Consider the following 16,378-nt stretch of genomic DNA (forward strand, 5'->3'; position numbering starts at 1 on the left):
AGGCGCTAGCCAATGGCGGGGGGCGGAGCGCCGGGGGCGGGGCGTCGCTATGGGAACGGCGCGGGGCGGGCCGGGCCGCCGGCGGGGTCGGTGCGGAGCGATGGCGCCGGCCGCGGCCGGGGCGGGGACGGGCGGCATTGGCCGGTGTCGCCGGGTCCCGCGGCTCCGCCACAGCGCTCCGGGGGGCTCCGGTTCTCGGCCTGGCGGGCCTCTGAGGGGCTGACAGGGCTCCAGGGCTCTGACAGGGCTCCAGGGCTCTGACAGGGCTTCAGGGGCTCTGACAGGGCTCCGGGGCTCTGACAGGGCTCCAGGGCTCTGGCCGGGCTCCACAGGGTTGCAGCCCCAGCCTGTTTTCCACACAGGCAGAAAATCCATCTCCTTTTCCTGATCCCTGATCTCACTCTGGTATTCCTGCACACCCAAATCCTGCAGGTCGCAGGGTGTTGTGCAACCCCCACTCTTCCCTGTGCTGGGTTTGCTCTGGATGCCGAGGCCTGGGATCCCAGATCAAGGGCAGGAATGACCAGCAGTGAGCACCAAACACGGGAGCCAGCTGAGCGCTCTAAGTTGGGCTGGGTTTTTGCCAGAGGGCTGTAGGTGGGAACAGGAATGTGGACGGGATTGATCTGGGGCTTCCAGAAGGGTTTCTGATCTCACCCACCAAACTCACGGCTGTATCGCAGGGCCAGGAACACGCCAGTAATGACAGGACGGGGCTGTTCCCTCACCCTCAGCTGAGCGTCAGCAGGTGAGTCAGGAAGCTCAAGGACAAGGTGTTCAGCAAACACAGACACTTTGCTGTTTTACATCACCACGGTGTTACTCAGAGCTGTATTGTATGCAAAGATTTGTAGACTAATAGAGTAATTTAGCACCAAAAAACGTATAACCTAAAGGGCTGGTGAGAGAATAGAGAGTTGTGTGTTGGCAGACAAAGCTGAAGAACAAGGAGAAGTTTAACATAAAATATCTGAACCAGCTCACAGAGAAAATGCTGCGTGAGAATAAAAAGGAACCAAGGGGGCAGCTGAGGAGAGTGGTTGCAAGAGGTGGAGAGACCCTGGTTGGAAGCAAACACAGGGTGAAACGCAGATGCTGGCAGAGTGGCCCAGCCCTGGGAGGGGACAGGGGTGCTTATGCTCCATGAAACACCCAAAAAAAAAGGATTTTTCCCAGTGTCTGGAAGGAAAACATCTTCTGGTGGGTGTTGGGGACAGTGTGGATGCAGCCAAAGGGGGACAGGGCCACGGCAAGGAGAAGGGGCAACGCATTTTTCAAGGCAATGACCGGTGCCCAGGCAAGGGGGTAGGGGTGGGTTTGGGGGCTGTGCTGGAGGTTACGATGTTTTTCACCTTGGCAGAACCTCGCCCTGATGCCGGGATCGTGGCCCCACACGGCCGGTGGCCTCCGGGCCGGTGAGACGAGGTCCGCGGGGAAGCGCCGGGCGGCTCGGGCCGGGGCGCGGTGACTGGAGATCCAGCCCCAACACTGCCCCGGGGGTCAGGCTGCCCGCGGGACGGGGACCCGGAGGTGACCACGGTCGGAGCCCCACCGCGGGCTGGAAGAAGGAGCTGTGCCGAAAAGGACCTTCTCACCCACGAGAGGTTTGGTGATTTTGGGTGTTGTTTTTGTTTTTGTTTTTTCCGTGGTGGCTTAATTCCACCGAAACTACCGGCTGAGACGTTCAGCAGAGCCGGTAGCACTGAGGAGGGGGGGAACATCTCCCAGCCCCGTGCTGTCCCCCCACACGCATCCCTTCTCCCCCCCGGCGCCTCCCCGCCCGGGGCGGGCCCTGCGCGCAGCCGCGGATGGCAGCGGGCGGCCCCCCCCGCCGCTCCGCTCTCCGGTGGCGGGGCCGCGCCGACCCCCCCGCCGCCCCCATGCCCGGCGCGGCCCGGCAGGGCGGGTAAGGACGGTTCCGCGGCTCTTGCCGGGGCTCCCCGCGGTCCCCGGGCGCTCCGCGGGACCGGGAGGGCAAGTCCGGGCGTTGGCGGTGCGGAACCTGCGCGGTGTCGTTCTCAGCGACAGCCGTGGTCAAATTAGCCGGAGGGTGAGTTTTGAATTAATTCTTCTCCCCCCCCCCCCCCACCCCGTTCTGCCCCTCCCTAGCTACACAAGGATAAACTTTTCTGTGCATCAAACCGGACTGATAAATCCTTCCCAGCTCTCCCTCTGCTGAAATGGTCCGGGCGGTCTGGTTTGGATGCTCTGACATCCAGCGGCAGCAAAAGCCAAAGTCATGTGCGGTTCCTGCTTTCAGTGAAACATCCCAGAGTTTCAGCTTTAGAAACGTAGAACAGTTTCCAGAGGATTCAGGGCACTTTGGGGTTTTTAATGGAGCTGTAGAGATAATGGTGTCAGCTTCCAGAAGACACTGACGAGGAAGCCCACATCCACCACTCTGCAAAGAAAAGCAGAAATTTTCTATCTAGGAACATATTCTTTCTGCTGTTAGAGAGACACCAAAATGTAAGCATTGAAATGCTCAGTTTCAGGCTGAGATGTTCTCACTGCTTGGATCTTCTATTATTGAGATGTTTATTTGATGTAAATACGTGCTTAGCCCCGGAGAGGGGTATTTCCAAAGCCTTGCTGTTGCTTGCCTGTTTCCTTTTAAGGAAAACTGTTAACTGGGAATTAATAAAACTCCTAAGAAAGTCATCTTTGAGCTTCTGTACAAAATCAATAGACCTCTAGTTGCCAGAAACTTAAAATCGGGTGGTAACAGGTTGCAGCTCCGTAGCTCAGCACATGGAGAGCTGCATGTGTCAAACAGGGTACAGGCAGGAATCCACCGTGCTCCCCCAAGGTTGCTCAAGAAAGCTTTTACCCAGCCCCGGAGGAAAAAAGCTGGACTGCAGAGTTGTTCAGCCATCTGACATGTTTTCTTTCATCATGAGCTTCTCCTCGGGGAAAATGGGTGACAGGATCACTCTGTCTGCAAACAAACAAGTCGCACGGCTGCTCCTGACTTCGTTCTCAGCGTTGGAAAGGCATCGCCAGAGGAAATCGTACTTAGCACAAGGAGCTGGGACGTTGCTTTGTAATTCTTTTCTTGGTTTTGACAGCGGCTCCCATCAGGAAAACTGGCTCAGAGAGTTGCCATGAAGTACCCTGGACCTCCAGAGAGCTCAAGACTTGCCTTCTGCCTGGAAAATGCCTTGGCCAGGGAGGCTAGGATTTGGAAAGTGCCAGTTTTCCAGAATCTCACCCTGAAGGTACTCTCCCCTCCCCTCCCCTCTCTGGAAGCCCCCAAGGGACGCTGCAGAAATGCCGTGCTGCTCCTGCCACTTAATCCCCCTGAATGCAGGAGTCACCCCCCACGGACTGAGCTTAAGGACTGGAGGGGGAGGAGGGTCTGTATTTGCCCCATCTCACATCCTGCTAATGCCCCATGTAAACCAGGTGCTTTCCATTTTGTCCTAACTCCAGTAGTTTTGGGAAACGTGCTGGAGCTGGTAAGAGCAGACAATTGATGTAAAGCCATAAATATATCATGTTAGAGTTAATTGTGCTCGACACCATCTTTGAATCCCATCTATTCAGGTGGGAGAAGAGGGAATTCACTGAGGCCTAACAGAAACCCAGCCCCGTTTGAGTCAGTCCTTAGCTGCCTTAGGGAGCTACAACGCTGAACGGTCTCTGTGTACAATGGAAACTTCTGGGAAATGCCTCAAACCCAGGGAAAAATGCACAGAAGTGCCCTGCCAGTCTTCTCTTTTTTTTTGCAATAGTGTAGAAATGCTGTTTTTTACCAAGTCTTTTTACTCCCGAATGAAACAAAACAGTGAAACTGGATAATGTGTTCAGTAACATTAAATGAATTGGTGGAGTGTTTGTTCTGCGTAGCTGCTCAGCCCTTTCAGTTCTACAATAACGTTCAAATACGTGCCATGGGTCGTGGGGAGCCAGAGGAAACTCCTTCCTCTCACCTGGATGCATCTTCAAATAAGACAAAAGAAAGAAAAACCTGAGTACATTTTGCCTTGGGGGAGTCCTAAACCTGCCTTCTGTGGTCCCGCCACTAAGCACATTCAAGGCTGTTAAAAAAACCTTGAGGAAGAGTAAAGCAAAACCTCCTCCTGACACCAGTTTCTCTCTCCCTGTCGAGGCTGAATGAAATGTGGGCCGTGTCGGAGGCTTCAGTCTCCTCGGGAGGGGGGAAATAACGAGCAGAGTCAGCACCTTGGCCCCCAGAGCTGGGTTCAGGGGTTCCTACGCTGTGCGAGCGGAGGGCTGGCTGCTCCCGGCTCCAGTCCAGTCCAGTCCAGTCCCAGGCCCTTGGAGGCACAGCTGGAGCCCGACTGGGTGGCCTTAAACTGCCCCGAAATTTCTCCTTGCCCTCACTCTGTAGACACAGCCGACAACTTTCTCCATTTCAAGCCTGCAGACATCAGAAATGTTAATTACAGCACTTAGAGTGATTTGAGTCTTCCTTTGGAGATACATTAAGGAAAATCATCAAAGCACTAACTGTATTTTTCTTCTTTTTTCTTCCCCTCAGGGCACAGATATCCCTTTGTCATGCTACAAGAAAGCGGTTCTCTGGATTGCAGAAATAAGCTCTCAGTTCCAGTTTTACCCTGAAACATTTGCCTTAGCTACCAGCATCTTTAACCGGTTATTGGCATCAGTAAAGGTAGAGAATCTCTGCCAGCTCTTTCCTGGCTAGGTTACTGATTGGGGATGTCAGGAGTAGGTAGTCAGTTTATACACAAAGCAGGACTACGTTTGGCAGCAGATTTAGGGAGCAATCAGGGAATCTTTGCCTGGAAAGGCTTTTAAGTATATATATTATACTTTTATACATACGAACTTGAGTGTTTGATGAGGTTCCACTGCTTTACAGTCCTCGGGAGAAGTGTTCGAGTGAATTGTATTCCAGATGCTGTCATCAGTCCAAAGAACTCGTTATCATCTGGTTGTCTCTGCTAAACAGAAAACATCTGCATTTTCACTTTTAATATTTTGGTTTTGAAACTGCTATTTTTAACCAAACCTTGGGGCCAACTTTTTCTGACATTGGAGCAACAGCAAAGTCATGAGTTGAACTGAGCCTTGCAGCTCCCAATCCTATTTAGATCAGTACTGGCATTTGGCAAAAACATATTAATTAATAGCTGAGAAGGGGATAACGTTGCATTGTAAATACTGTGGCATTGCATTGCTGAAAATTGTGGGATATGTGAATAAAAGCTGCACTGAGAAGAATATTAATTTATTTTGTTTCACTTTGGCTTTCCTTGCTTTGTTTCCAGCTTCAAATGAATCTGCAGCTAAACTAACTCTGAAACAACTGTAACTTACAGTTTGAAAGTCGTGCATCTGTGCTAGAATGACAATTATCTCCCCCAAGACTGTTATCCTCTTTGCTCAGTGTTTTCTTCTCCTTCTCCCTTCAGGCCCAAGTAAAATACCTTCAGTGCATAGCAATTTCCTGCCTGGTCCTTGCAGCAAAAACCAACGAAGAAGATGAGGTCTGTATGTTTCATTTTAAACACCCTGAACTCATCTCTCCCGTTCAGGTTGTTGGTGTTTCCAGGTCTTGGGCATAATGAGGAGCTTGTTTACCCGAAGCAGTCCGTAAGGGGCGACAGTAACATTTTCAGTCCTATTTCATCACTGGTTGGAAGAATTGTGACCTTTATGGATGAAGGACTTGTGTTTGCTTCTGTAATGGATGCCTTGCCCTCCTCCTGCCCTTAAATCTCTCTCCCCTCTTCAGAATCCACAGCTCACAGTGAAGCTTGGGCTGGGGGCCGTGCCCAGCTTTGTGCACACAACATCAGTGCTGTAATTCCGTTGTGACAGGCCCGGGGAGGGTGAGGTAGGTGAGGCAGAGTGGAGGTTCTTCAGATGAAGCTTAAAATAATTGAGTGTGCTTGGAGTCAGAACTGGTTTCTGAACCTGGTGAGGAAATGACTCAGGTCTGCACCTCAAGGTGAGCACGTAAGATCAGCAGCTACCCCCGCCAGTGTGAGATCACACAGGGCCACCTCTCCTGGCAGAAGGGCCCTGACAGACTTCTTCAGCCATTTACAGACGTGAGCCAAAAGCGTTTCAGGTTGAGTTTCTCCTTTTTCCTTCATTCTGTTTTGAAAAAGAACAGGAAGCCTGGGAGCTGGAGTCAGACACGCGTGTCCCTTCGAGCAAGCTCTGCTGTGGCGAAACGCTCGTGGGAGCCCGTCTTAGGATGTGTCACACTGAGGTTCTTCTTCTTCTCCTCTCAGCTAAAAAGGAGAAGCTGAGTCAATGACCACAGGAAACAAGGCAACCACAGAAGGCCCTGTGAAACAGGCCAGCAGGAAGCCTCCTCCTAGCTAGAGGAGCAAAACTAACGAGTCTGGTAGCAGGGAACGTGCGTCGCCGATGCGGCGTTGAGGCGGCTCGTGGCGACCCGGGAGGTGACCGGCCTCGTCCTTGCCAGGGGCTGCCAGGGGTTGCCCCGTGGCCAGCGTGGGCCAGTCCGCACGGAGAGTGGGAGTCACCTGGGAGAGCGGGCTCTGAAAGAGCCTTCTGCAACCCTTTGGGACGTGGGTGACCTTGTCGGATCGCAGTACACAGAGACACACACAGCGCTGCATAGGACGTTGGCTTATTTTTATTTTTTTTAATTTTTTTTTTTTTTTTTTTTTTACAGGTAATACCATCGGTGAAGACGCTCGCAGTACGGAGTGGTTGTAAACGCTCTTCAGCTGAGATCTTGAGAATGGAAAGAATTATACTAGATAGGCTTCACTGGGATCTTTACACAGCAACACCAATGGATTTCTTAAACATTGTAAGCGCTAAGTTTGGCAAAATTTTTTTCTTTAAAGAAACAGCTCCTTATCAAATAAGACTAGAAAACACAGCTGCGCACACATACACACCCCCACACATCCTTCCAAAGATGCTTTGCAAACTCCCTGTTCTTAGCTATCTGCAAGTCTGTTGAAGAATGGTACGGTGACTTTTATTTAAATTTATTTTTTAAAATTTTCTACTCTTTAAAACCTCTCATTTTGCTCAAAAAGTTTACTCCCATCTTTAAAGGGCAACTAAAACGGACATTAAAAAGATTCTCATAATGCACAACTATACGCCATTTTTATTTCTTTAAATACACACTGCAAAAATATTTCTAACTATTTCCATTCTATTAATACTGTACATAGAAAGCTGTCAGAGTTTTGCTACATTTCACACACAGGGTTTTTTTTTCTTAAACCATTTTCCTTTTTATCCCAATAATTATTCACCCTTGTTTTAGGCAATGAGACTACCCCAATCTGGCACTTAGTTCACATTGCAGTTACTAAACATTTATTAGAAACAATTAAACTTTGTCTTCAAGAAACGATCATGTGCTAGTAAGGCAAAAATCATGTGATACGAACACATCCTGGATCCCTTTTTTAAGGTTATGTGCAAATATTAAGCCGTCTTAGGCTGCTGATTGTGAAAACTGCCTTTTGTAGGTGCTTGTTTCCTCAGTAAATGCAGAGTGCAGTCATTACTCTTGGTTTTACTCTATCTGCTGGCCTGAACTGAATCTCCTGGATAGCAATCTGGATAACGTAGGAACTTCAGAAGTTGTTAGGAAACACAGACCTTGTACATTCATTATAAGCTCAAAAAACCAGTTCAGTGATTGGCAAGTACAAACACAAAACACAAAAAAAAAAAAAAGAAAAAGAAAAAGAGGGGTGAGGGGGGGAAACCCTTTAGGCTTCCTGATATGAGATGAAATTAGTCTGTACTTCTGGCTGATAACATGAAAACATACAAAGTTCACTGACCTCTGCGCTTGGTTGTTTTTTTTTTTTGTTGTTGTTTAAATATATATATACTTTGTCTTCTCTCCAGTTCCACGCCACGGTGATGTCCAGCTGGCCCCATCTGCTCCCCGGGCTGCCTCAGACGAACCCTTCCCGCCACGTCGCGTTCTTGACGAGGCAGCTGCAGCACTGGATGGCGTGCCACCAGCTAGTGCAGTTCAGGGGCTCCACGTTGGCTTTGGTGATCATCACCTTGGAGCTGGAGAGGCTGACTCCTGAGTGGTTTCCTGTTATTACCGATCTGCTAAAAAAAGCACAGGTAGGAATCAAAACGGCCTTTGCTCCCAAATCCTGAGGCGGGGACACCGATACCGGATAAAACACACGTGTGTTTACAGCCGGCCTTGCGCTCCCGAGGAGCGTGTGTGCGTGTTCCTCTGCCACCGCGGGCCTTGCTAGTGCTGAGGGAAGAGGGAACAAAGCCACAGCGAGGGGCTGGGGCTGGGGAGGGCTTTGTCTTTGGCACAGAAGTCTCTGAGAGCACCTAAAAACCTGCCCGCTGTGTCCCCAGCCTCCCACCGAAGGCTGCCAGACCTTCCAACTAAGTACAGTTACCTTGCTGTTAAATATAATGTTTAGCTTCTGAAGATACACATTAAAGGCAAGCTGTTCGGTTTTTGGGTTTTTTTAAAGCTTTTCTCCAGCTTCATAACACACATGCCTTTTAAGAGACTATACCCAGAAGGCTGAACACCCTGGCTGTCAGCTTACCGTCAACCCGTTTTGTGGGTCTTGATTTTGAAATAACCTATTTTGAAATAAATTTTGAAAAAACCTGTCCCCCCCTGTTGTCACCTCCTAAAGAGAGGGCACGCTTGCCAACACCAGAGCAAAAGTGCTGCTGTGTTTTCTCAGCAGATAATGACAAATGGGTATTCCCTTTCCATTTGGGTGGTAGTTCAGGAGCTCGTGGTTACGTGTTCTGGTCAGGGCCACTGTAGCCGTGTCTCTCGAGGCAGCCAGCCCAGCCTGGCCCTGCCCTAATGACAGAGTTACCAAAGCAGCGGCCACAAGAGAGAGTAATTTATTATGAACTTAGAAAAAAATCTACATCTCTCCTTACAGGTTAACAGCACTGAATTCATCCACTGCAGAGAGCTTGTGGGTGAAGAGCTAACGCGCCTGCAGCTATCCAATGCTGTTTATATTTTCCATCCCGGCAGTGAAGCCATCCCAGGCCGTCCCGAGGCAAGGCCACCCCAGCACAGCCCCTCTGGGTCAAAGGATTCCCACCAAGTGAGGCTGAGGGGCTCGGTAAACCCGCCAGGTTTAGCACCTTTCACGCCCACAGCCCCAACTCCCCGCGACACCACGGAGACGGAGGGATGCTACGATGGATTCAGACACCTCCTCAGCGAGGACGGGGGAGCGAGCGGCGGGAGGCTGGAGGCGGGGGGCAGCTCCTTGTGTCCCCCCTTACAGCCACCCGAGAGGGACTAGTGGGGAGCTACTGCCTCCAAAGTGGCAACTGCAGAACCAGTAGGCCCCAGTGAGCAGCGCAGCCGGCACCAGAGCAAAAGTGCTGCTGTTTTTCAGAGGATAATGACAAATGGGTATTATCTTTCTATTTTTTAATGTCCTTCCTAAGCAGCGTGTGCTACGCCTTGGTTTTTAACATTTTAAATACAGAAAGCTGGGGAGAGGAGGGACTTGGTCACAACCCTCTAACTCGGGGCTCAAGTTGGCAGAAGGTTATGAACTGCACAACTTTAAAACAGCTGTGACAGTGCGTCAGATCGAGCCTTTCACCCGGCTCACCCCACTGGTCTCCCCTTGGAGCTACCCTGAGCTGCCCCGGGGGAGTGAACAGGAGCTGCCCTCCAGGGAGGGGGAGCTCCCGCTTCCAGTTTTAAGAAAAACCTCCAGTTTTTTGTAAGGCCTTACCCTGGAAGCCAGGCTCTGAGGTCTGTGCTCCTTCCTGCTTAAACCATTAAATCCCAGTTCCTACAAGCTGTGGGAAATTGCTTCTTGCCCACAGCCCCCGTTGCTTTGGGCCTGTGTGTCGTTCAGGGATTTTTAAAAAAATTTATTCTGTTTTGCCAGACTGGACAACACAAATGCCTTTAATTAATCCCCCACCCCACCCCCCCATTAGTTTTTGTGAACTGCTAATCTCCACCGCAAGGCGGTTTTACAAACTACAGAGGTCAGTTTAAACCTTTTCTGCACTTTTAAAAAAAACAGCCTTAATGCGCGCTTTTAAAATAAATGTTTTCTTAGTTTTTTGGGGGTTTGTTTTAAACAGCTTTTTCCAGTGATTGCTGTCCCGGTGTGAAGGTACCCGGGCAGTACAGGGTGAACACCACCTGCAAGTGGTGTCACAGCACGGGAACGTCCAAGTGTGCAGGACGAGTGTCCTGAGCCACGACACTTCCCAGAAGCAGCAGTGAGGGGGGAGCGAGCTCTGGGTGCGTGCAGGGAGGAAGCCACACTTCTCCTCTGAAACCCCAGAGAAAGCAGTGCCAAAACGTGCCAGAAAGAAACATTTAGTACCAGAGACTTGGTGCGGGTGAGACGTGTGAGCAGACCTGAGCCTCTGCCCCGGGCGAGGGCTGCTGCAAGGTTTGGACCCAGGGAGGTTTCCGAGGTGCCCCTAGACCTTTGGGGTGTTATTTATTCACCCACCCTACCACAGGGAAGGTTTTCATTTCATGGTAGGGCTCTTCCCTCCCCGCAGTGCAGCACCTTCCTTTTGTAGCACAAGCTGTGACTTGACTGCCTGACTTCTGAAGGAGGCAAGTTGTCTTTTGTAGTTTTCATTAAATAAAACGGAAGCTCGGTCTGCGCGGTCTCGGCGCGCTCCTTGCCGAGTCCAGCCAGAAGCTGGTGCCCACTCGGGGCCCTGCAGGAGGCCGGGGCAGGGTCTGGTTCTGCTTTCCCTCCCACCCCTTTGCCCTGTCTCAAGCATCTCCCCCGGCTGCGTTAACCAGTGGAAATGGTAGCAAAAAAATTCTACGCGTTGTAACGAACGTGCTGTAACTTTATACCGCAACCATAGCTCGTGCTTTTTCCCCCAGTTTTGAGCCTACGTACAGCTCTTGCCCCTAAGCGGGATGGCACGTTAAAAACCACGAACAAACCTGCTCTTCAAACCCTCTGCAGATCTATACGACCCAAAAATCTGCACTCACAGGGAGTTAATGCTAAAAGATGAAGCCCGCGCTGCCCAAAGGCTCAGCAGGGTCCTGTGTTCCCAGTGGGGCTGCACCGTGCCGTACTGGGATGGGAGCAGTAAGCTGGAGCCCGCCCGCTCCCCCGGGACCGGCTGCTGCTCCCCCCGCAGCCCCGGTCCCGCCCGCCCGCCCCTTCCCACGAAGGGCCAAACACTCCGGGCTTGGCCCCAGCAGGTTAAAACCCGCCGCTTTGGGCAACCATTGTCCTTCAGAACGGAGCTTCCTGCCCTAAGGAACAAGCTGCAAGCTCCAGGAAGGAGCTGCTGGAGCAACAAGGACTGAAGGAGCCTCTCGGGCAGCGAGCGCGGCACAAACCCCGCCGTGAGCGGCCGGAGGGAGCCGGGGGCTGCCGGTGCCTCCGGAGCGTCAGGAGTGACCGCGGCACCGCCCAGGGGACAGCACCAACGGAACGGCCCTTTGCCCGGCGGCCTTCCAGAGACGAGGACGGTCTCGTGGGTTGGATTGTGCCCAGCCCGCGTGTACAGACACAAGTCTGTTCCACCTGCAGCCCAACTCCCCCCGAGGAGCCCGTAACCAGTTTGCTACTGGTGAGAACGTCAGCGAGTGCTGGCACAGAGCTGCTGTGTCCAGGGCTCGTTTGGTGAGGGTTGCTGTTCTGGGGGAATATGCAGTCCCTGTCAAACTCCAGAAGACATTTACTGAGTATTGTCAGAGCTCTTAGGGGGCCTCATCTTGACCTGGGAGGGGAGGCCGCCCTGCCCGCTGCTCCCCACCCCGGCTCCAGCCGAGCAGCGCGGCCGGGTTTGGGTCAGCACCCGCCCGTCCCTTGTCCCTTCCCCAGGACTCAGCGCAGGGGAGACACAACCTCTCAGCCCCAGCCTCCTCCTGCTGCTGCCACGCTTCAAGTTACACCACCGTGTAAAGAAAGCAGTTAATTACACCAGGGATCCCCTCCCGTAACCAACCACCGGACTGTTCTGTCCTTCCAGAAGCTTCCTGGCAGCCGCCGCCGCTGCTGCACACGGATGCTCAGATTCCAAAGCAGAACCAAAACACAAACCAAACGTTAAATCGCCAACAGAACCAGCGAAACGATCCAGTCACCCCCCACGGCCACCACATCCCCCCTTCATAAACCACCACCCAAAGGAAACGTGTCACAGCCACAGCAAGTCACCCCGGCACCGCTGCGTGCGAGGAGGGATCCCTCCTTGCCACGGGCGTGTGGCCACCTCGAGAGCTCACTTACACCGCTGTGCAAATAGTCTGCAGTCAGAGAATGGATGGAGATACAAGAAAAGAGCAGAGGGAAGAGCAATACAATAGTCGTTTTTACAGGTTTCTGACAAAATGAGCTGCCGTGTCAGAGAAATGCACGGCAGCAATTCCGAGCAGGCGGCCCCGGAGCGCAGAGCCCTTCCAGAGCACCCAGCAGGCTGCTGCCAGACACCGAGTGCCCTCAGACACAGACAGAACCTTTCTCTCTCATCTCCGGGGTTGCCTCTGGGCAGTTTTTATATTTTGCTAATTGGCTTGAGGGTTTTAAATTTCATGTTGAACAGTACTTACAGTTCCATTCTTTCAGAATGCAGAGAAGTGCACCCAGATCGAGTGATGCACTAACTCCTGGGCGGTCTCAGCAGCTCCCCCTCTTCTTCCTCAGCAAGGCGTGCAAGCTGAATCCCACCAAACTAGGGTCATGGCAAACAGAACCTAATCACGTCTTCTGAGCAATTTTGGAAAAAAAAAGAAAAGCTTTTATTCCCAATTCACCTATCCAGATGGGAATCTAACCTGAAAATAGGTTAATGGCTGGGCTAGATGATCTTCAAAGTCTTTTCCAACCGAGATGATTCTGTGATTCTGTGAATAGCTCCAAACCAGATTACAAATTAGACCTTTGCCAAAGGAAACGGATTGATTTGTCTCGGAAGTGGACACAGGGAAGTTTAAGTCATCAAGGCAGCAGCAAAGGGCGTTTCGTTGCTGAGCTCAGCCCGACGGCCGCACGCAGCTTCAGCTTTCCTCCTGTCTGCTGCAGGGCAGGTCCGTGGAGATGGACCCGAGCGGCTGCCGGCTCGGACTCGCCGTCCCTGGCCGCCTCTCGCCGCCCCAGCGGAGCCGGCGGCAGCGGCACAGGCAGGGACGCGCAGGGTGGGACCGACCTGCTGGGCCCGGGGTTTAGTCCCCACTGCCTGCAAGGGGCAGGAGTCCCCAGAACCTCCCCGTGCGCCCCGTCTGGGGAGTTTTAGGCCACGTACCTGTTACTCGCTGAGATTTATTTCCAAGTTCTAATTTACGCCGAGGGCAGCCAGAGGTTTCGGCGACCGTCGGGGACCACAGGCCCCGGGGACAGGAGCTCAGTCGGTGCCTCTGCCCCCTCCTCTCCGGCTCCACAAGCCCTGGGGGTGACGGGGACACGGCCCCGCTCCATGGGAGCCTCGCTGGGCTCCCGCCACACACCCCGCTCACACCACCTAGCACGAGGCAGGGCAACGGGGTGCGACCTTCCTTCTGGTCTTCTGGGGGTTTCCTGGGGGTCCTACACCCCCCACCCCACAGCAAGCAGCAGCTTGGGGAAGGGGAGGGAGGCTGCTGGCAGCCGCCCCAGACATGGGGTGCACAGGGGCCACCCCACTTTAAACAGAAATACACAGGGTAAGGGGGTTAATGGAGGGAAACCGGAATAATAGCGAGGGTTGTGGATTCAGACACAGCACTTTGCTGTTCCAGCCACTATAACTAATTTACAAAACATGTTTTTAACAGATGTTTGTTAAACAAGTCAGTTTTGTTTTTATTAAACCCAACTTTGGTACAAGTAGGTCATTCCTGAGTTCGTTTACAAGGTTGTTTTAAAAGGAGGGTAAACGGGGGCCTCTCCCTGTTCCTGTGTGAAGTTAGACCAGGGCACAGACATCACACTTTTTGTTTTTTAAAGAAGTATTTGTGTAAGGGGAAGTCAGTCTGTTACAAACAGAGAACTCACGACCAGGAACACCGACTCTCCCGCTTGAAACCGTTTCCCCTCCGTTCACATTTGCCATTTAGCTGCATTTTCAACTCCTTCCCCTTGTCACCCCCTGCATCCCAGCAGGACGTGCCGGAGGCCGCGCAGGGTGACCCGTCCCCAGAGCAGCTCTGGGGCAGGGGTTAGTCGTGAGGCACGCGTGGGCAGCCCTAGGAAAACTAAATAAATTTAAGTTGAGGGATTTTGGTTATAAACAACTCATCAGTCTACAGAAAAAAAGCCACATGGAAGAGTTATTGCTCAGAAACGTGAGTCCAGCGGAATTAGGGAGGTTAGGGGGGGAGGTTAGGGAGGTCAGGAGGTTCCCCAGGGTCCCCCCAAAGCAGCCCGAGAAGAGAACTGATGGAAACCCTCTTCCAGCAGCAGCTCGGGCAGCAAACTGGAACCTGGCCTGGTGCAAAGCCAGCTCAGTCCCGTGTGCCCCCAGCAGCTGGGTCAGTGTTAACTGCTTTGGTCAGGCTCTCGCCCAGGGATTAGTGTTTTGGGGTTAGCAGCAGCCGGAATTAGCCGGTTATCTTTTGGCAAGTATCTTAAATTTCAACTTTATCAAGAAACCTGATCAAGCAAACCCAATCAAAAGATACGGTGCATCTTAGTCCTTGCTACATAATCTCTTCTGGGCAATATATTGCAAGCTTAAAGGTGAAAGCACCAATTAATTTCTTCTGCATGAGATGTTTTGGCCTTAATAAATCTTCTAATTAACATGTCTTCCTGATGTTATGGAGCACGCAGTGGGAAGACTAAAAAAGCTACAGAAAGAACAAAAGAGAATCAGTATTTAAGCTTCAATTATTTACATTAATTAAAGACAGCATGAAAGGTCAAAGTACAAATCTAACAGATGCCTCCTGACAGCGTGCGGGGCTGGGCACAACACCTGCATTTAAACCACTGCAACTCGGAGAAGCTCTCACAGCCACCAAGATCTTGTTTGGAACTGGTAATTAGAGGATTGATTTAAAATTTTAATGAGGAAAGACCACTGACACGTGCTAGGGAGACGGGGGACAGGGAGAGGTGTGGACTGACCAGCACCTGCGTCCCGAGCTGGCGGCTTTGCTCCGGCCTCGCAGGCTCCCCCCCCCGGAGCTGAGGGGTTCTCTCTGTCCAGCAGCCTCGGACAAGGAAATAAAAGCTGGGTCTGGGCTCTCCTGAACAGAAAGTACCAATGTGTCTGGGCACTGAGCTTCAGCTCTGGAGCTGCGAAGCACAGACCTCACTGCTGAACCGCTTTTCTAACAACACTTTGCATTTCTTGTTCTTTTGGAAGCATCTCGGGGAGCTTTACACAAGTATTAATGAATAATCGTAATGTTGTTCCTGTGGAAAAATACTTGCCCGTGTAGGTCATCCTCAATCGCCAGGTGGCCCATTGTTCAAATGACCAGCTACTCTACCACCTTAATTCCCCAATTAATTCTCATGTACCTGAATGCACTTTCTCTTCTCTGGTCTCCTAGAAGAGTTGGCTTTCAAAAGGATTGGGAGGGAAAAGGTTGTAAAACATTTTATCCAAACCACTTGGTACCAACTGCTAAGTCCCCGCTAAGGCTTATCCTTCAAAAATTTAACAGGCTCAAGCGACAACTCTAACCCAGCGCCGACTCCGACTTTCACCTGCACGTTGTTGGTGATTGCTACAGGCAGGATCAGAGCAGCTCCAGCCCCACCCTGCTCAGCTCTCTGGACAGCACGGGACCGCTGCAGGGCCGGGGCAACCACCCTGGAAGAAGGTGGGATGCAAACAGGCCGCACCTAAGAGGAGAGCCCTGCCCTCTGCCTTTCAGCAAACTGCGCAGGGAATGCAGCGGGCGGCGGCCTCACACACAAGCCAACCCCTGCAGCCAGAGCAGAGTCCGTCTGCACGGCTCTAGACAGATTTCAGAAGCAGCCAGGATCACCCACTCGGGTTTGTTCTTCAAACTGGGGCTGCAGAAAACGCCACTTCAGCGAATGCTGTGCATTGACCCAACGCCACTTGAAGGCTTTGTCCTAAGTGGTCTCAGTCCAACACCAGATAAAACCCACAGACCCTAAATTAACTGAGAATAACTTCGTACGTAGCGATGCCCCACAGAACAGACACCAAGAACACGGAAAGCTTCAGGTAAAGCTGCAGCAGCAGCTCTTTCTGAAAAAAGATCCCCAAATCAAAGCTGCGCTCTTTTTTTGGCCCCGATCTAAGTGTATGATGTGCGTCTGCAGCAGAAGCATACAGCCTTGGAAGTACCACTAGGAAAATACCACCCTCCATCTCTGCTCCCTTTTCATCCCACCCTTAAATCACCTCTTTGGGCATCATTACAACAGCCAAACGGGCAGCAAACCTCCTCGCTCGGTCACCAGATCCCACAGAGGGGAAGCGCCAACAAGCTCAAAGGCAACTTTTG

At 51.9% G+C, this 16,378-nt stretch overlaps 2 protein-coding genes across 5 annotated transcripts in view; one reads left to right on the forward strand and one right to left on the reverse strand.

The window, feature by feature from the left end:
* Positions 1-1,947: 1,947 nt before the first annotated feature.
* CCNI2 (cyclin I family member 2) lies at positions 1,948-7,705 on the forward strand. Its single transcript, XM_074916412.1, has 5 exons — positions 1,948-2,050; positions 3,069-3,218; positions 4,505-4,639; positions 5,403-5,477; positions 6,641-7,705. The coding sequence occupies exons 2-5, from the start codon at positions 3,105-3,107 to the stop codon at positions 6,935-6,937; spliced, it is 621 nt and encodes a 206-aa protein (XP_074772513.1). The 5' UTR covers positions 1,948-2,050; positions 3,069-3,104; the 3' UTR covers positions 6,938-7,705.
* SEPTIN8 (septin 8) overlaps positions 6,700-16,378 on the reverse strand; it is a 46,945-nt gene continuing 37,266 nt past the window's right edge. For 2 of the 4 annotated variants that reach the window (XM_074916409.1, XM_074916407.1), the window contains exon 10: positions 6,700-8,064. In XM_074916409.1, coding sequence (XP_074772510.1) covers positions 7,899-8,064 — 166 coding nt within the window. In that variant the 3' untranslated portion in view covers positions 6,700-7,898. Of the gene's footprint in view, positions 8,065-13,746; positions 14,738-16,378 lie in introns of those variants that run through there. The other 2 variants (XM_074916408.1, XM_074916410.1) reach the window with 2 other exon arrangements.

The sequence above is a fragment of the Athene noctua genome, chromosome 12, assembly GCF_965140245.1.
Source record: "Athene noctua chromosome 12, bAthNoc1.hap1.1, whole genome shotgun sequence".
NCBI lineage: Eukaryota > Metazoa > Chordata > Aves > Strigiformes > Strigidae > Athene > Athene noctua.

Bases quoted from the DNA above. Each gene is read 5' to 3' on its own strand.
- CCNI2 (XM_074916412.1), top strand. From the start codon at position 3,105: ATGAAGTACCCTGGACCTCCAGAGAGCTCAAGACTTGCCTTCTGCCTG. The intron at 3,219-4,504 runs GTACTCTCCCCT...TCTTCCCCTCAG, and splicing joins TCCAGAATCTCACCCTGAAG to GGCACAGATATCCCTTTGTC. The intron at 5,478-6,640 runs GTCTGTATGTTT...TTTTTTTTACAG, and splicing joins AAACCAACGAAGAAGATGAG to GTAATACCATCGGTGAAGAC.